Source organism: Euphorbia lathyris, chromosome 7 (genome assembly GCF_963576675.1).
Source record: "Euphorbia lathyris chromosome 7, ddEupLath1.1, whole genome shotgun sequence".
NCBI lineage: Eukaryota > Viridiplantae > Streptophyta > Magnoliopsida > Malpighiales > Euphorbiaceae > Euphorbia > Euphorbia lathyris.
Window position 1 is genome coordinate 51465414 of NC_088916.1, and position 20846 is coordinate 51486259.

The window sequence follows — 20846 nt, forward strand, 5'->3', positions numbered from 1 at the left end:
GTGGACTTCTTTTGTAATCGGGATCCTTAGCAGTTTCCTTCAAATTCAAACTTGAAAATGTTTGTTGATTTTAAGTTAAAATCCGCTCGATCAAAACTTTCAAAGTTAGTTATATATATAATTTTAAGGATCCGTTTGGTGTGTCGTAATGCAATATAATGTAACCAAAACCGTAATATAATCAAAGTTGTAATGTGATGGAATGGAATAGTGATTCCATTAAAATGTTTGATTGACAAATAAAAAAAACGATGAAATGTAATTACCATTTGCTTAGTTAAATGTAATCGTAAAATTTTATTTACATGATTAAAATAAAAAAAACATGAAAAACGTGAAATTAGTATATAATTTTCCGTGTTTCCGTAGTATTTTTTTTACATTTTTCTCGTTTTACTGTTTTCTATTTCACCGTTTTTTCCTATTTTCTCATTTTTTTATTTTCATTTTTCACATTTTTTTTTGCTTTTTTTTCGTTTTCAATTTTTATAGTTGTTGCGTTTTTTAGAATGATGAGAAGTGTGATTTGACAAATGAGAGGATGAATGAAACTTTAAAGATAGAAATTAGGATTATATGTTTTAAATGTAATGAGAATTCAAACCTTTTTTTTTATGTAATGAGGATTACAGTAGTTAAATAAAATTTAATCTATGCATTTCTCATTCCATTACAATAAATATTTAACGTGCAACCAAACATGGTAATGACCATTCAATAAAATAGGCATTCCATTATAAAACCCATTACATCTTACCAAACGGCCTTAAGAATGTTCCATGTATTAAAGAATAAAAAGAAAAACATATATTTCTTATTCATTGCCACAAAATAATTAAGACAAACAGAAGATTACAATTTGTACCATCCCATTGGGAACTTATTCAATTTAACCCAAATAATTATCATTTTGAATTTGCAATTTTTCCATGAGGAGACTTAGCATGGCGTGCCTGCCTCTCCTGAGACAGCAAGTTAGCAAACCTGTCAAAAAAAAAAAAAAATACATATCAGATTTTTTTTTTTGGTTCGTAAGGATGTCCACAGTCGACAACAGTGACTATCCCTTTCGCAGATGGTTTGCACCTCTATGGATACGACTCTGGCCACGGAAAAATAATTGAATTACCTTATAAGAGCCTCTTCATTAGTCTCCTTATTAAAAGTTTCAAAAATTCCGGTCTCTAAGTTAATTCTAGAAACTGGTTTCTTCAACAACTTTTCCCCAACTTCCACTAGATCATCTAAATTCTTTTTCGTCGCAACATCTACAGAAGAAACTGTTTTGCTTAAAGTGTCATCCTGCAAATCATTAATTTGGTTAGTACTTTCCTAGAACACGGAGTCCGTTGCACCCCCGGTTATCGAAATCCACTCTATGAGATGGTTCCAGACACCACTATAAGAAAATTGCTTTTTGACAACAAGTTCGGCAACAAAAGAAAAAGTTGTTGCTTCAAATGGAAAGTCGTTGCAGAAAGAGTTTTGGCAACGACTTGATGCGTTGCCAAAAATCACATTTCTTGTAGTGCACTCGAGGGTTTGGGGTATTGCAATTGCACCCCGAGATTTGGGATCCTGATTCTGTCACTACTCATACCTGAATTCGGAGGTAGTTGTTTTGAGAATGAAGGGCTTGAAAAACGACGGAGAGATGTAAATCAACCATGTCAGCACTTGCTTGAGAGAAAACATCGATTAAGGGTGTAGAATTGTGGCTTGTTAACCAACTCAAAATGCCCCATTTTGCAGCTTCATTTGCATTATATTTCTCTTCGGCTTTAGCTGCTCCGGTTCCTAACGAGAGGACTAAATATTTTCCATAGTCCATGGGCTTCATTGGAAAGAAGTCTTGGTTTCCTCTTATTATTTCTTTCTTCACTTCTCCCATAGCAACCAATGTCTGGTCACAAATTATACTCAATTAATTAATTAACTCCGTCAAGAAAATGATAAAATAAAATAAAAATTACCGACGAAAATTATATTCAAGTTTTTGATGTAATAATAAATAAATATGGTACCGGATTATTAGCTGCAACACCACCATCAATGAGGTTGAATTGTCTGTTTTCTCCGGTTTTATCATCGTGTGTTTCGAAAAGATGGGCTGGGAGATAAGTTGGTGCAGCTGAGGTTGCAATGCATATGTCTGAGAGTAGAGCATTCAGCGACGGTTCAATTTTTACCTGGCCGTCGGAAAAATGCGTTCGAAACTAATTTAAGGTGTTTGATTATTTAAAGACTATAAAATTAATATTTTGGATAGGGAAAGAGAATAAACCTGATAACTGGAAAAGACAGTAGGTTGGAGTGTTTTGATATCAAATGTTGGAATCACAACATTTGTCAATGTTTGGCTCAATCGGAGGCTTCCTAGTTTTTTCTGAACCAAACTATGTAAATATTTTCCGTCATATTTTGGTCCTGTCAGTGCTTTCATGATCTTCGAAGTATTAGCAAATAATGCACATCTGTTTTTCCAAAAAAAAAAAAAAGATTGGGTAAGTTTTATCAATTATTCAAAAGTAAAAATTGAATAATTAATGGAATAAACCGGATAAATTTAGCACATGCCCGTCACACGGATGACATGGTGCATTGTGACCAATAATTTGATGACAACTCATGTATTTGTGTCACTAACATGATTTGATTTCACGGTTTTATACGATGGTTCATGTTAGCCGACTCCGAATCATGTGGGGACTAAGACTTATAGTTGTTGTTTTATTCCTAAGTATACTTAGTGTCATCAAATTATTGATACAGCGCACTGACGTGGTGCGTCGGGCATATAATATAATCTCTGAAGAAGCTGATCAAGATTGTTTGAATACTTTGAGAAATTATAATATATATGCCTCGTGCATCACGCCATCTGTACTAGATCAATAATTTGATATCACGTTATACTTTAATCAATAAAATATCTTAACCAATTATTTATATAAAACTCTAAACTCAAAAATAAAATTAAAAATAGACTATTAAAAAATAAACCCTAAATCCTAAAATATGTTGTGGCCTTGAAATATTAGCTCGGTTCACCGATAAAGGTGCGCCGGACGTATTGAATATTTTGAAAATTTATACAACAATCTAAGTTGGAACCATTTAGGTGGTGATATATCAACACCACTTCTGACGTGTCTATCTCCTAAATGGTAATGGACCAATTGGTCCCGGACTACAGTAGAAAATCACAGATTGATTTACTCTCGTTATTCACCTTGGTTGGGGGAAAATATTAGGGCACTCGTTAAGGTAGAATTTGTTGATATCCTGAGCAGCAAATATGGGACGATTATTCTCATTAGGGCTAGCAAGCATAGCAGTAACCAGACCTCCTGTGCTTGTTCCTGCCATCACATCAAAATAGTCTGCGATCCTTGCATCCTCACCGTCCAGTTTCTATACACAAAACATAACACAATTTTAAATAAATTAATACATCTAACATTTTTATTATATATCTTATTAAAAAAAATTCCAGAATATATAATATACCTGAAGTTGAGACTCTAAGAAGCTGAGGATGGTCCCCGGGATAATTCCCCTTATTCCACCTCCATCAATGCTAAGCACTGTAATAAGATTTCCATAAGTTGGAGGCTGAAGTGGTGCACGTGCTCCTTCCATTTATATTTGAAATTAAAGAGGTTAATGATTCTAATTAGTATGAGATTAAGATGTGATTTGAGATTCTTTCACTTATGGTATTTATAGAGCCCTAAATAATAAATTCTGCATGCATGCATGAATGTTTGACCAAGTCTATATATGATAAATTATGCATGCACGTATTGTTTGACCAAGCAAATAGTTTTCTGGATAATGTATATAGATTAAATTAATGTAAACGACATCGGTTTGAAAACTCAATTGGATTAATTTAAACTGGAGTTTACTAGTAGGTGAGACTCACACACACTTGAATTGTAGGTTAGAAAATAAGTTGATCAAATTCTCCTTATACATATCCACATTCAAGGCCTAATATTTTTGAAATTTGTATAATTAATTATTTAATATTCAAATTACAATGTTTTCTTAATTAATTAGTTCAAGTGATAATGAGTTATTTGAATATAAATGAAGAAGAGATGAGAAATAAATAGTAAAATGTCCTTATAATAATAAGACATTTTCTTATTTGATAGAATGTATAATAAGACTTAATATTTCTTCCAACAAGATAAAACCATTGATCAAGACATTATATGTACTATCATAAAGAAAAATCAAAGATTGGTGATTGTGTTTTCAAATTATATTCGTAAAAGATGGCGATTTAAATTTTGACAGATAAAAATAACATTGAATAATCAGGTACGTAAGACGAAGATGTAAATTTTGACAATGAAATAATATTGAACATTAGGTTTGAGGAGAAATATTATATTTTTCATTTTTTAACTCAAAGCTAAATAGAGTTTGTTTAATTCTAATTTATATTTATATTTTTGAAATTTGAGTAATTAATCTATTCATAATTTAATTACAATATTTTCTTAATTAATTAGGTCAAGTGATGATGAGTAGTCAAAATGAACAAAATGAATAGTCAAATTTTATGCATAAAAATACTTTTTTTTCTCTTTTTTCGTTGATAGAATGTATAATATATTAATAAGAGTTAAAAGAGTATTTTGTTATAGTATGGTGATATTGATCAGAAATGATGATTATGCACGTGTAGTGATGACATGTAATTGGAAGTTCAATCCCATTAATTTTGTTATGATAATATGAAGTACTAATCTTCACTAAGATTAAATAAATTATGTGCGACCAAGCAAATAAAAACATGAAACATTACGCTAAATATTAAGATTTTTAAAAAAAATGGATGCACGTACGGCGGCTGTTCAAAGTGATTTAATTAGGTAATATAATTTGCAACCTAATTAGTAAGTTTTAAATTGGCTTAATACATAAATACACCCTTAAACTTGACATGTTTATTCTCTTGGCACCCTAAACTTTGATATAAACCTTTTACACACCTATACTTGACTAAATTGAACCTCATACACACTAATTTGCATAATTGACACCTTTAATAATTGACGTGGCATGGATGCGTAACACATAAAATTGAAGCGCGTGGTTGCTTACCATCAAGACTTCCTTTATTACCAATTCACCTTCTTCTTCTTCAACAGCACTAATCACATTATCCACCTTCTTCTTCTTCAATATTTTTTCTCCACCATCTCCATTTAGTCTGTTATTCGGCCTGCATCTTTGCAAGTGGTTTCACCCTTTTTCCGATTATCCTTTTCATTTTGTTGATTTCTTACCAAATGTTAATGGCAAATGAGAGGAACTTAGTAAGAAGTTTTTCTGCTGCAATCCTCACATGTTCAGTAAAAAATTTCAAATTACCTATAAAATAAACACTCATTCCATATTGCTGCACAATGCTTTCAAGCATGAGGTCTCCAATACTTTTCTTCCACTTTCACTAAATAGTGAGATTTGTGATATTAATCGAAACTGTGTGGATGCTTCAAAAGATGAGTTCTTCAGGCTGACAACAATAGAAGGTAAATTGACTGAGCAGGACCCAGTTCAGATTCTTGATGCCATTTTTCCCTTCTATACAAGCATAAAGTAGTGGATTTTAGCATATTATAGTCATGCCTTCCTGATTTTTTATTCCTATTTATCTATTTGCATAAGTTCTCTTTTGCTGATCTGTTGTGGCTGTCGACCTGTGAAGAACAACGTGATAGAAAATCAATCAACAACTGATGAAGTTTTGAACGAAGAATTGATCGAATTAATTTGAAGAAAATCAGAGTGTTAGAGAGGATATGAAGAACAAAGTGATAGAGGATGAAACATAAATCCCTAAATACCATTTTTTGCTGGTTCAGTTTTAATAGATTTACAGTGATTAACCATGAGTTTTTCTATTATTTGTTTCCTTTTCAATTTTAATAACACCTGTCACTTTATTATTGGACACTCTACATATCAGTTGTGTGTGGAGAGCACGCACCAGCAATGTAAATATTTTACCACAATTCAGAATGTGAGAGGTTCAATTTAGCCAAGTTAAAGTGTGTAATAGGTTAATGTGAAAGTTTAGGGTGCCAAGGGAAAAAAGTTGCCAAGTTGAAGGGTGCATTAATGTATTAAGCCTTTTAAATTAGTGTAAAGTTGGTGTCTGCATACTGGGTTGGAATCATTCAATTAGTTTCTTCTAGTATACACAGTGGCGGAACCAGGATCCCGAATGACCCGGGGCTCAAACACATCAATAAAAAAAATTTCAAAACGTTAAAAAGAAATCGGAATTAACTGTGCGGTTGACGGTAAATTTTCAAAGTCCAGTCCGTTAGGGCTGGGCAAAATTTTTTTAGCCTCCAACGCATTAAAAATGTAAAAATGTTATCATTTTTTTTAGAAACTAGCATTGAACTAATTGAATATTAAATATGTTTATTTTTTTAATGGTAAAGACATATTAAAAATGAATTCAAACGTGTTATGAAAATAAAAATAAAAAGTTCATTTAAAAATAAAATGAGGTTGAAGGGAATCGAACACAAGACCTCTCAAATAAAAGCAAAGATCCTTAACCATCTCATCTATCTTTAAACATTGGTATAATACTATATAGAGTCAATATAATTCTCTCCAAAATATTACGAGACACCATTACTAAAAAAAAAAATTTCTCAATTCTCGGGCGGCCGGCCGGGGCTGGAGCCCCCCCAACCCCCCTGGTTCCGCCCCTGAGTATACAACCTTCCTCGTATGTAAAACCTTTTAATTTTGTATATAAAAATGTACAACCTTTGAGTGACCTCTCATTAAAATGTACAATAGTAACTATGATAGTTAACATGAAGTCAACGCGCCATGTCAATTATTTAAACTCCGTAAAAGTAAAAAATTGATCGACTAATGCAAAGCCAACACGCCATGTCGGTAATTTTGATTTTATGGAGGTCAAATTGCTAACGTTGCACGTTGACCGATCACAATTACTGACTGTATATTTTAGTGAAATGTCATTAAAAATTTGTATACTTTTGTATCTAAAATTGAAGGTTGTAGATGAGAAATAGAAGAAAAGTTTACGGTGCTTTTAATTTAGATGTGAATACTAATTTGATAATAAAATTTACTATTTTTCTTGCATTCATAATGTCTAAGCAGATATAATTAATATTATCAAGAGTCAAAACCTTGCGCCAATCACCAAGATTAAATGGTTGGTAATGGGTTTGGGCTTCGACAAAAAAAACCTAACCAAGACCAAGTCCATAGAGAACACATTGGATATAGAAAAATTTACGTATAAATTCACTTTTAAAAAAAATATATTTAAATTATGTTAATTTAATAATTTTTATTATTTTTAATATATTTTAAACAGTTTATAAATTAAAAATCTATGATATATTATTTAGCGTTTAAGATTTATGAATTAAGATTTAAATTTTTTTAAATTGAAGTGTAAAAATATATTTTATTTATTATATATAAAAAATAGTAGAGTTTAATAATATTATTTAATTGTATTTATAGTTATATATGAAAACCAGAGAAAATAAAGGTGATATTTTAGATTACATGGGACAGGGATAGGAAGCCTATAAATAGTCACTAGGGTATTTTTGGGACACATTGAATACCACTTCAAATACTACTTCATATTATCCATTTGTAACTTTCTTTTGTTTAATATAAGTATATTGTTCGCATCTTTTAAAAAAAACTTTTGAATTTTAGCTGTTTTAAAGATTAAGTTCTAATCATTTATTTTTCCATATGGAACTCTTGATTATTGATTCTACAGTAAAACCTCTATATAGAAATACTTTATATAGGCATAACCTCTATTTTGTTATAAAAAAACTCGGTCCCAACTTGGACCAGTTATAAATAGGAATAATCTCTCAAACGTTATTTGTTATATACTTTTCAAGTCCCACATTTAGAAACTATGCCTCTATATAGTAATAATTATATATATATATATATATATATATTAAGAATTCAAACTAAATTATAAAATATTAAAAAAAACTATTAAAATGATCTATGAGCTGGAAACACGTACCATAACCTGAAATTATAAATATTTAGTATTCTCATTAATGTTTATATTTTTCCCTTAAAACTCTTCCAATTATCTATATATTGAAAACCTAAACTCTAAATTAAAATTCTAACTATTTAATTTGTTCCATTAATGTCTATTGTTATACATTATATATAAATCATGCATGCCTATGATAATCTTAACCAATTTCAAATGGTATTATTTCATATTCCTTAACCATGCCTCCAATTTAAAATTTTATGTGTTGAAATTTTTTATTATACCAAACTCTATTTAGTAATAACCTCCCAATTGTTATACAGATAGCCCGGTCCCAAATGTATTCTTGTATAGAGGTTTTACTGTATTATGGATCAAACATTTATTTAACTTTTTTTTTATCGAATTTGGACTGTATACATCGTTAGGGTGATTCGGCTTGTTGACATTGACAAATAAAAATAAGAATTCCTTTACTATAAGAGATAAAAATTAAAAACTAAAACAAAATTATAGAAATTAATTTCTAGTATATTGTTCCAAACTTGATTTTTTCTTCTCCCATTTTGTGAGTTTCAACATTAGATCGGCAAATCGATCTCATCTCTTGACGTAAAAGTTAATAAGGGTCAAATCCATAACAAAATCAATAGTCAAAGACTCAATCAGGGGTTTGATTTTTAAAACATGTAAAGTTCAGGGGTTTCATTATGTTTTTTGCCTAAAAAAAAAAGCTAGCACAATATACTTCCTCTATTGAACCAAAATCAGCACTTCTCGTCTTAATCATCCGGAACGGGTTAGTTGGACTTCGGCCCTCCTTTGGCCCTATTTGCGTCTGACTGGAGGATTACAAAAAGTTGTTTGAGTATTCAACCATACTAGCTCATTTAACTCTCACATCCTTTAACATGTGAAGGCTCGCAAGCAATTTAGAGTAAATTACACCAATGGTATCTGAATTATACCCTAAATCACACTTTGATATCTGAATTAAATTTTGTTACAAAAATATACATGAACTAATGATAACCGGACAATTTAATCTATTTTACCGGTGACTGACGGTGAACTCAAAAGTTGACCAAAATTAATTAAATTTCAGGACCCACGATATACTGAACTAATATATAATTACAAAAATACCCTTTAATTAAATAAAAAATATTGATCTCTCCCTTTTTGATGCTCTCTCTCCTGGCTCTCTCTCTTCTGTTGTCTCTCTTTCTCGTTGCCGCCATCACCATTGAGAACCCGAACATCCTGAACCTCCTCCATCCAGTGAGTTGATCTCTCCTCCATCCTTTGAAAATCAGTTAAAAGAAATCGAAAAAAAACTTGGACAACCTTCCCCTCTCATGCGAGTATTCATTCATGAAGAAGATATGTGTTGCCCAAAAGGCAAACAGCCAACGGACTCATGGGCTTCATGACTACGGCTTTAATGGTGTTTCCCCCTTCTACAGTCTTTGGCTTGTTTCAGAAGATTGTTAGATTTTGTAAGGTATCTATCAAACACCAGATCGTTCGAAACCATTGACGAAGAAGGGGAAGCAACATCATCGGTCAAACAAGAATCATCATACAGCCCCTCCGCTTCGACTTGAGATCGACATGTTTCCTTTTCATTAATCTTCCTACACAGAGAAGACCCAGAGTTCATCTTTGCATCTCCTGCAATTATTCTAATTCTTCATTTGCTATCCCAATTTAAAGCAAACTTATTTCTTAGACCCATAGGCAATTACAATCGATTTACAATCTATTTATTTCAGTGTATACAACATTGAATTTTATTTTTTAGAGAGAGAAAGGAAATGGGAGAGAGAGAAACAAAAGAAAATAAGAAAAAGGAGGAAGAAAGAGCTATTGCTTCTGTTACATGAGAATGGAAGAGAGAGAGAGTGAGAATGGAGGAGAGAGATAAAATTTAAGATAAAATTTAATTCAAATTTTAATAAAAGTAGTTAAAACTCGCGTTGACTGTTTAGTGACCGGTTAATCGCATTAAATTGTCCGGTCATTGTTACTTTAGGTATATTTTTGGGATAAAATGTGATTCAGGTACTAAAGTGTGAATTGAGGTATAATTCAGGTACCATTGAAACAAACGTCGGGTATTTTTCCACAGCTCCGACCACCCTACCTACTGCTACCTAAAAGGGAAATTTTCATTTGTTAATATTTGCATTTGGTAATCTGGGTACTGCTTAAATTTAATTGGTGAATTGGGTTTTTTGTTTGCTGTAATTTGGTGACAAGGGTTTATCTTTGTAAGTGATTTTTTTTATCTGGGTTTAAGTTGAACAACTGATCTGGGTTTAGTTAGAAATTTGATAGGTGGTCTGGCTTTAGCGAAAAGAAGAACAGTTAACAGTTAGGATTTTGAAAAATATATTGAAAAATATAACATTGGTGAATTCAATTTCAAGTCTACGGTTCATTGGCTGGTGAAGTTTGGCGATTTGGATATCTGTCCATTATGAAAGCTGCAAAATTTTGTTGTTGGACTTGGAATTCAGTAATGGATTTTTCGTGCTAAATTTCGTTTCTTCAACTAAATATAGCGCTTGGCTGCTCATTTCTTTTGAAATAATGTCATTGCTTTGATCTGGAGCCTCCCCAAACATTTGGTCTGGGTTCAGCCACTAATCACTATTTAATGGTTAGCTTCAAACTCACAAGCCACTTCTAAAGCAATCAAACCAGATGTTCAAGGCTATGATTCTACTGTCGAAAATGATAGTTAGATCTCTTGTTTCAAAAACCCAACCTTTGTACTCTCTTATGCACTGTTTTCACAGCCTCAAAAGCCAATCTTTCTCTTCTATTACTCCACATAACGTAAATCCGCAGTCACCAAACCTTGTAAATGAGATTTCCCGCATACTTAGCGACCATAGAAACCCCCACCACGATTTGGAGCTTTCTCTTTGCAATTACTCATCAACAATATCAACTAACTTAGTGGAGCAAGTTTTGAAACGCTGCAAGAATCTTGGATTCCCTGCTCACAGATTATTTCTGTGGGCTAAGAGACTTCCAGGGTTTGAGCACAGCACAGAAAGCTACCACATTTTGGTGGATATATTGGGTGCTAGTAGGCAGTTTGCTTTATTATGGGATTTTTTGATGGAGATTAGAGAATATCAGGATTGTAAGCTAATCCCACAAGTTTTTTGGCTTGTTTTTAGAGCATATAGCAGAGCCAATTTGCCAAGAGATGCCATTCGCGCATTTGATCGAATGGTTGAATTTGGTTTAAAGCCTATCATCCATGATATTGATCAACTATTGTATGTGTTATGCAAGAGGAAGCATGTGAAATATGCCCAACAATTTCTTGATAGAGTTAAACATCAATTTGAGCCTCAAGCAAAAACTTATAGTATTTTGGTGAGAGGGTGGGGTGATATTGGAGAACCCATATCAGCAAGTAAGGTGTTCGATGAAATGACTGAAAGAGAAATTGCTGTGGATCTGCTTGCTTATAATAGTTTGTTAGAGGCTTTGTGTAAGGGAGGGAGAGTTAGTGAAGCCTATAAGATGTTTCGAGATATGAGTTCATATAGTGCTGAACCAGATGCATCTACTTATTCCATATTCATTCGTGCATATTGCGAGGCAAATGATATTCATTCATCTTTTAGAGTGCTTGATGAAATGCAGAGACATGATTTGATCCCAAATGTTTTCACTTACAATTGCATCATCAAAAAGCTTTGCAAGAATGATAAGATTGAAGAAGCGTATGAAGTTTTGAATGAGATAATTGAGAGAGGGGGTAGCCCTGACACATGGAGTTACAATACAATCCTAGCTTATCATTGTGAGCATTCTGAGGTCAATAAGGCTACCAAACTAATAGCTAGAATGCTAAAAGATAACTGCTCGCCAGATCGACATAGTTATAACATGTTGCTAAAATTGCTGATAAGGGTGGGGAGATTTGACATAGCAACTGAGGTCTGGGAAAGTATGGGGGAGAGAGCATTTTATCCTTCGGTCTCGACATATGCTGTTATGATTCATGGTTTGTGCAAGAAAAATGGGAAATTAGAGGAGGCCTGCAAGTACTTCGAAATGATGATCGATGAAGGATTACCACCATATTCATCCACAGTTGAGATGTTGAGGAATAAGATAATAGGGTTTGGATTAGTGGATTATGTTGAGATACTTGCTAGTAAGATGGAGAATAGCACTTCCTATACAATAAGAGAGTTGACGACTTCAATGAGAGGCGGTAAGCTGCATGTTAGATCAAGAAGAGAAGAAACAGATACTGAAAGTGACTGAAACATTAAAAGCAATCAATTAAAGTGGATTTAGATCCTTCTTCTTCTTCCTTGAACCACAAGGTGAAAAAGTATCTTGCTTTTTATTCATATCTCTTACCATTTGGCCAAGCATGATCATTTTTCATGGCATTGCTAGAAAATACAGGCTGGCTTTTAGATGGGGAATTCTTGCCCAATAATGTTGTATTTTTTTATCATATTTTATTGCCATCCAAAAAAGAAGGTTAGTTCTTATGATGCATTCGCTAATTGCTATGACTATATATTGTTGTGTGTTTTCTGTGTTTCTCAAAGAAAGTGAACTTAGAAGTTGTTCTAGGTATATCGTTTGCCTTCTTAAATGTTCAGTTTTTCAATTACCATCCATCCCATTTCCCTAAAATAAATTAGGCTTCCCTATATGGGTGGTGACAAATTAGAGAAGAACCTTGAGCTGTTAATCGGTACGAATGGCAGCTACAAATTGTCACATGTAAATAGTAGCAATCATGTGTCACATGAGTAAAACATAGAATTTGGATTAATAAAAATGTCACAGAAATTACATAAAGTTTTAATCATTATCTGTTGCACTAGTTTATCATCTGTGGTTATGTACTGAATCAATCAGTCTCAACTCATGATCTTGTTTATCTTTACAAGTTGTTTTTTGTGCCATTGATATATTGTATTTCTGTGGAAGCAGCAATCTAGACGTAGTTCATTCGATATTTGTGATTCTTTGAAAGGTAGGAGCATACTTGTGGCTGCCATCATGGACATCGTCACATCCAAATGTGATAGTAGTATAGAAAATATCTTGTTCAAGCCATCCTTGTCAGGAAATGCAGAAACAAGGGATATTGCTGCTGCCATTGAGGTCATTGAGTAAGGTGGCCTACATATGGATGGGCCACATGATAGTGAAGATGATGACAGTGGTGGAAGGGGGATGAAAGGCATTGGAATTAAAATACTCGAAGGTACAACATTTTTGGGGCTTGCAAGAAGCAGTGGGCTAGAAAGTTGGAGAGTCCTAGTTCTAGTCATACAGAAAGATTTTAATTGTATATATTTTTACTAACAGAAAAGAAAGTAGTATAATTAATTGTAGATTTTAATGTAAGAAATGGAATTTCAGGAAAGAAGAGGAAAAGAAGAGAGGGATGAAAAATCAAGAACAAGGGTAGAAATAGAATATGTAGCAGATATTGGTAAAGAGCGAGTTAGGAAAGCAACAAAGATAGCTGATGAAGCTAAAAAAAAGAGTTTGGATGGAGCTTGGGAAACTGCTAAGGACAACATTTTAGAGACTGTCGAGGGAGATGAAAAAGCTTGATGGCCCTGTTGATTGATACTGGAAGCTTCAACTTTTGTAGTAGAGATGTTATTTGGTAGTTGAAGTATTAAGCTTGTTAAACTTTGAAAGCGTTGACACTGGGTGGTCCTGTTCGGTATCCTCCCAATGTAAACTCAGAATGTTTTGAGTAGCAATCTGCATGAAAGTTGAACCAACTAAAACACCATTCTCAATCATCAATCATGAGATTGTCATTCATACTACTTTTAGTTTAACCAAACAATAAGAATAGAAATCAATAGCTTCCATATTCATTCCATAATGAAAAATTACTCAATCAGATAGGGGTGTACAATGAATTAATTCATTGTATTTGGATTACAATCCAACTTAACTCATTAAAAGAAATAATTCATAGGTTGGTTGTTAAAACCAATCCAACCATTTAATTAAGGGATAAAGTACCAAAATAGGCTTAAGGTTTTTGGAGAAGTACCGATTTAGGCTCAACGTTCAAAATAGCACCAATTTAGTCTTAACGTTTACAACATAATATCAATTTAGGCTTAACGTTTATAATATAGCATCAATTTCGGCCTCACGTACAAAATAACACCAATATAGGTTTAACGTTTATAAAATAATACGAATTTAAGCTTAACGTTTACAAAATATATACAATTTAAGCTAAACGTCATAATTAAATTAATCATATTATATTCTTTCCCTATTAACTTTATATGTTATCTTTTTATTTAGTTATATATTCTTAGTTATTATAACACAATTAATTAGTATTCTTAACCATTAAGATCTTATATTTGTTTTTCATCTATGATTGCATGACTACTAAATTTCATTGCTCATGTAATATATGCAAACTAAAGTAATTGAATATCCACAATATTTCGAACACTGACATATATCAATATTATTTTAACTAGTGTTCGAAATATTATAGATTTTTCAATTACTTTAGTTTGCATATATTACATGAGCCATGGAATTTAGGAGTCATAGAATAGTTGATGAAAAACAAATATAAGGTTTTAATGGGCAAGAATACTAATTAATTGTATTATAATAAATAAGAATATAGAACTAAATAAAAAGATAACATATAAAGTTAATAGGAAAAGAATATTATATGGTTGATTTAATTGTGACGTTTAGTTTAAATTGGATATATTTTGTAAACGTTAAGCTTAAATTCGTATTATTTTGTAAACGTTAAGCTTAAATTCGTATTATTTTGTAAATGTTAAACCTATATTTGTGCTATTTTGTACATATGGCCTAAATTGATGCTATATTGTAACGTTAAGCCTAAATTGATATTATGTTATAGACGTTAAGCCTATATTGATGCTATTTTGAACGTTGAGCCTAAATTGGTACTTCCCAAAAATCTTAGGCCTATTTTGGTACCTTATCCCTTTAATTAAATATTAAACTTGAATAAATTGGATTGAGTTGGATTGGGTTGGTTATTAATTCAAATAATTTCAAATATAAATTTATAGCTATTAAACATTAGACTAAAGTTTGAGAAAAAAAACATTGGACTAAATTAATGAATTTACAAATATTTGTACCAAATAGAGCGTAAATGATATTATTTTTTGAGTTAATTTTGAAAAAAAATTTATGCGTTTTCACGTTTTCATAGATTGGTACATGTGAGTTTTTTTTGCTCCAAAACAAATCACTTGACACCTTTAAAATAGAACGGTATTTTTGAGAATTTTTAAGTCATTTTTTTACCTTTTTAATGACTTTTTGACCCGCTTCTTTTTTTCTGGAATTCTAGATTTTTAAAATTCTAGAATTTTTTGGAATTTCACAAATATCTGGAATGAACTTGGAATTTTAAATTTCTAAAATTTCAGAATTTCTAGAATGTCTAAATTTCTAAAATTCCAAAATTTCTAGAAATTCAGAAATTCCAGGTTTTTGGAATTCTAGAATTTTAGAATTTCCAGAATTTACAAAACTCTAGAATTTTCAAAATTTTCGGATTTCCAAAGTTTCTAGATTTTTAGAATTATTTATTCACGAACTTTACTTGTAAACTTGTTTATGTACACAATTAAAGAGCTATTTGCGAGCAAACTTCACAAATATAATTAACAATTCACTCACAAACAATTCATGGTTAGATAATTTTCTTAATGAACCAAGTCCAAAAGAGGATTTTGGGCTCGAAACAAGCTCGAAGCTCGGCTCAAGCTCGTTGAGCAAGCCAAAGCTCGGCTCGGGCTCGGCTCGTTAATTTTATAGCAAGCTCGAGCTCGTTAATTTTATAGCGAGTCGAGCTTGAACAGGTCAAAGCTCGGCTCGGCTCGATTACAGCCCTAGCAACAGACATGGTGCCTTGCCTGAAATCGCTAATCTCTCTTTTTAACTGATACAACAGCGGTTTGTTGGACTCACCAAACCGCTGCTCTAGCCAGAGGTTTCGAGCAGATGATGCAAAAATAAACGCTTCCACTAAATCACGGGAAATAGAGTTCAAGATCCAAGAGATTACCATGGAATCAGCACGTTTCCATTGCGGAAATTTCGGTGAGTGTGTATCAGGTGTAAAATCATCGCACACAACAAAGTTGAGTTTCTCCTTACTGGATAATACGAGAATCATAGCACGGCTCTAGGAAACGTAGTTCAGACCGGTGAGGGGAGAACTTACCAGACTAACTCTGGGATTATCTGCAGTAGTAAGTTGAAGCTGGTAGTTGTAATCATCAGAGATATGTTGAAAAGCGGATCGAAAAGGCGGAGGTCTGGTTGGACGATTCACCGCCGGACGACCGCCAGAAGAACGTGTTGGACGGCCGAACAGTAATGGTGATGCAGAAGCCTGAACCACTGGTGGCGGTTGCGGAATAATCGGACTTGATGTCTTCGCTGAAGAATCCGATGAAGAATCGGAGTTGATCTCGAAATCTAAATGTTCAGATTGAATGTTGGCCATGGATTTAGGAAGAAAAAAAAACGCAGTCAATAAAGGAAAAAACTCAGATCTGTAAAAGAGGATTTCAAAAAATTCGAATTCCATAATTTTTGAAATTCTAGAAATTTGGAATTTTTGAAATTATAGAGTTTTTGAAATTTCAGAAATCTGAAATCCTACAAAATTTTGGAATTTCAGAATATCTGAAATTCTAAAAGATCCTTAATAAGAGGTTTAAGTTTCTCCTTTGTTATAATTAAAATTTTGAATATGTTTTATAAAAGTTGATCATTTATTGGGATAAGGTTCAACCTATCCGAGGATTAGACACACAAATATCCATAACGTTGATAGGTGTTAGCAATGTTATCCATAAAGTTGATAGTTATGATCAATTTTATTTATAACGTTGATAAGTTTGATCAATTTCATATATTATTAAAAAACACAGATATTTTGTTTTTGATTTTCAATTTCAATTGCATATCAGTTAATTTTTTTTTTTTTTGAAAGTATACCAGTTAATTCTAATTTTCAATTTTTCATGGTTTTATTTTCGTTTTACCTTTTTTTTCTAATTTTTTAGTTTTTCTCATTTTTTTATGTTTTTAAAATAAATAAAGTTTTCGTTAAATTACAATTTGTTATTTAACACTCTTAATTTAATATATGAATTATAATAATATTTTATAATAAACTTGTTTTTAAATGGAAAATAAAAGAATAAAAAGATACATGCAAATATTTGAATAAAAATTCAACCCAACCCAACTCAACTCAATCAATCAATTCCTTACATGGGTTAGATTTTAATCCAACCCATAGATAAAACCATTAAAATGTAAATATACGGATTGGGTTATATTTGATGGGTTGATTAATTTTTATACACCCCTACAATCAAACACCTTTAAGTTTTTTAATTACTGTGTTATTGAAATAGCGTCAGTAAAAATTAGAAAGAGGGAGTAATTGTTAGCCGGTATTTTGAAGATTCTGTGCCCGTTGTTTCATTTTTTTTTTGAACTGTTTTTTGCATTTCAATATTAAACCAGAGATAGAAAGTGTTTGGTAAAATTTTGAAACAATTGTTTTTTTTTTAAGAAAAAACAACTAATATGTACTGCCTATTAGCAACAGAACAAGAACAACTTAAATAAACGGGCCCTCTCTTTTCATTGTCGCAAAATCATTTCATTTGGAGTTGTCAATTTTTCCTAGACTCATGAAACGATATAACATACTAGATATGGATCTGATTAATAAAATTGTAGAGCATATTACTTCGTTAATAAATGGGATAAAGTTCAAATTTGTTTTAGAAAGTGTAGATTTATTATTTGAGTATCAAATAGTAAAATTGATTAAAGGATTAAAATGTTAGTTTTTAGTCTCCGATCTATTATTTGGTAACATTAACCTTATCATGACTATAAAAATATGTTAGTCTTTGGCTTCTGATCGAATATAACCAAATAATAGGTCAAGACGTGAAAATAATAAGTCATAAGCAAATATTAGCAAATAATAGACCATGAGTTAAAAACTAAGGTCATCTCCAACCGTGTTCTCTATTTAGCCTACTCTATCTTCATTTTTCTCTATTCTATCTTTAAATATAGAATTGCTACAGTGAAAGTTCTCCAACCATATACTCTATTTTACCCACTCTTTAAAACTTTTATTATTACTATATTCATTTTTCACATAACAATTTTTTTTAATAAACATAACATTTATATTATTTATATTATTAATCAAAATATATCCATTTATTAATTTTTATCATGTTTTATAATTTAATATTTTTTATTTTGAACTAAATAATTAAATGATAATTATTAAAATCAATAATTAATAATTCAATTAATTATTATTATTAATTTGAAATATAATTTTATAAAATTTGAAAAAAATATAAGATTTAACACGAACAAAGAAATACATTAAAAAAATTTTAAAACATTGCAATAACACTAAAGAGAAATTACATTAAAAAAACTAAAACAATAAAAAACACTAAAGGAAAGTACATTAATCTAATACAACACACGTAAACTAAAAAACACATTAATCCCTCATATCAATCCCAACAGACTGCTCGGTCTCAAAAATCTCTACAGCTTCATGGATTGTGTCGATATAATCAGATGGAAGACTTACCCATGGTGTTTCAGCACGTCCTCATACTTCACTGCAATTGTTTTTCTGCGCACTTGCTTGTTAGAGAAAAATAGATGCACCACGAAGAGATTGCCAATTTGCACATAAAGAAGTTGGATAAGCACCATGAAGCTCATGAAATGCAGTAGACGGTGTCACTTTTAGAAAAAATATTACAGAAATATTTTTCCTTTGTGTATAGTTTGCTCTAAAAATCCTCGTGTTTTCAAACAACAATCGAGAAAAATAAATGGGAAATCGGGATGAAACATTTCCGGTTGAATAAATGTTTGTCCGTAAGAGCGGACAACATCATATTGATATTCAATCATCTTTTGAGTACACTCAGACTGATTGAGGGTTGTGATGATGCTATATTCTATGGGGAAGTTTGATGGATCCATTTTCACAAGTGGGTGATAATGGAGGCTGAGATGGGTGGGTCTTATAGAAAGCATAAATCTCACTATCCCATGTGCTATCTACAGAATTATTACAGAACCCACTATCCCATGTGCTATCCTTTGGAATCATTACAGAACCCACTATCTCATGTGCTATCTACAGAATTATTACAGAACCCACTATCCCATGTGATATCCTTGGGAATCATTACAGAACCCACTATCCCATGTGCTATCTACAGAATTATTACATAACCCACTATTCCATGTGGAGAAAGAGATTATTACAGAACCCACTGTCTACAGAATTTTCAACAATCTTGGTGGAAGTGGAAATGATTTAGGACCTTATTGAGTAGTATGTTGTCTTTGTTGTTTTTCTAATTTGTTTTCGTTTTTTCTAATTCGTGTAATATTTTTCTAACGCTTTTATGATTTGTGTAATATTTAAATGTTTTTATAATTTATGTAATATTTAGTGTTTTTATAATTATAATTTAATATTTAAATGTACAACACAATAAAAAAAATCAAATAACACTACAATTAGAAATTAAATAATATGAATACGTCTAAAAAATAATAAATATACATGTACAAAAAATAAATATACATGAAATTAATATTTTTTTTTATTTTTTTTATTAAAGATTGGTTAGCGAGGAAGGGAAAGCGGCGGACATCCCAGCTATACTGGCACCTCCACCACAGACCCAAAAAAGCCCCGAACCAAATTTATTAAAAGAGTAAATAAATGTCATAATACAAAAAGAATAAAGAATAAAATGAAGCTAAAGAATTAGGAAAAGCGATAAACGCAACGTCCTACACGATCATGAAAAAAGACCGATCCACAAAAATCAGGGACAACATCCCACCAAGTCGAAGCTGTTGCCGTCCGTCCATAATTTGCAAGCGAATCCGCAACATGATTTCCTTCAAGAAAAATATGAGACACCACAAAAGCCACATAATCGATCTGATTTAAACAATTGAACCGTAAAAAAATATTTAAAACAAATATTATACAAAATAAATACTATATAAAACTAAACAAAACATTTAATGGATTAAGATTAATAAAAAAATAAAATTGAATTAAATAATAATAAAAAAAAGGATTTAAAAAAAATAATAATAATATATCTTTGCCTGCGGCATGTTTGCCGCAAGCAAATCCAGCTCCATTGGAGCTGGATTTTCCAAGGGTCTTGGAGATGGCCTAAAATTTTGATCAAGAGTCAAATAGTGCTTTAGATCATGGTAAAAATACATTCCTAATATTTGGACAAGATCAATTTTACCATCACATAACAGAAAATTGAATCTAATGGTTTACTACTATTTAGCAAGAAAATTGAATCTAATGATTTACCGTTATTTGTCAATATATTTTACCTTTCATATCAAACCTATAAAAAAAAAGTAATTATGCCTAAGATATTTACCGTGCCCATAATTAAGTTTGTCACATAAATTAATCACTAGTCCCAGGATTCAGTGCCTCTAGCCCGGCTTTTGCTCCCAAGATTCAGCCTAAAATATTCAATGTGTTATTTATAGTGAATATATTATTTTATGTTTAGCCAATTTTCATTGAATATATTATTTTATGTTTAGCAATTTTCTCTCATTGATATTTAAGCATTTATAATTGGTTTTTCAAGCCAAAAAATTCCTT

General features: G+C 31.6%; 2 protein-coding genes across 2 annotated transcripts; one reads left to right on the forward strand and one right to left on the reverse strand.

The window, feature by feature from the left end:
- Positions 1–690: 690 nt before the first annotated feature.
- Positions 691–3669, reverse strand: LOC136236051 (patatin-like protein 2). Its single transcript, XM_066026163.1, has 7 exons — positions 3511–3669; positions 3233–3414; positions 2285–2474; positions 2025–2189; positions 1601–1903; positions 1130–1302; positions 691–984 (listed from the first exon to the last, which is right to left on the reverse strand). The coding sequence occupies exons 1-7, from the start codon at positions 3640–3642 to the stop codon at positions 906–908; spliced, it is 1224 nt and encodes a 407-aa protein (XP_065882235.1). The 5' UTR covers positions 3643–3669; the 3' UTR covers positions 691–905.
- A 7135-nt stretch (positions 3670–10804) lies between these two features.
- On the forward strand, positions 10805–12364 carry LOC136234717 (pentatricopeptide repeat-containing protein At1g52640, mitochondrial-like). The gene has a single exon (XM_066024191.1). It carries the CDS (start codon positions 10805–10807, stop codon positions 12362–12364), a length of 1560 nt encoding a protein of 519 aa, XP_065880263.1.
- The last annotated feature ends 8482 nt before the right edge of the window (positions 12365–20846 follow it).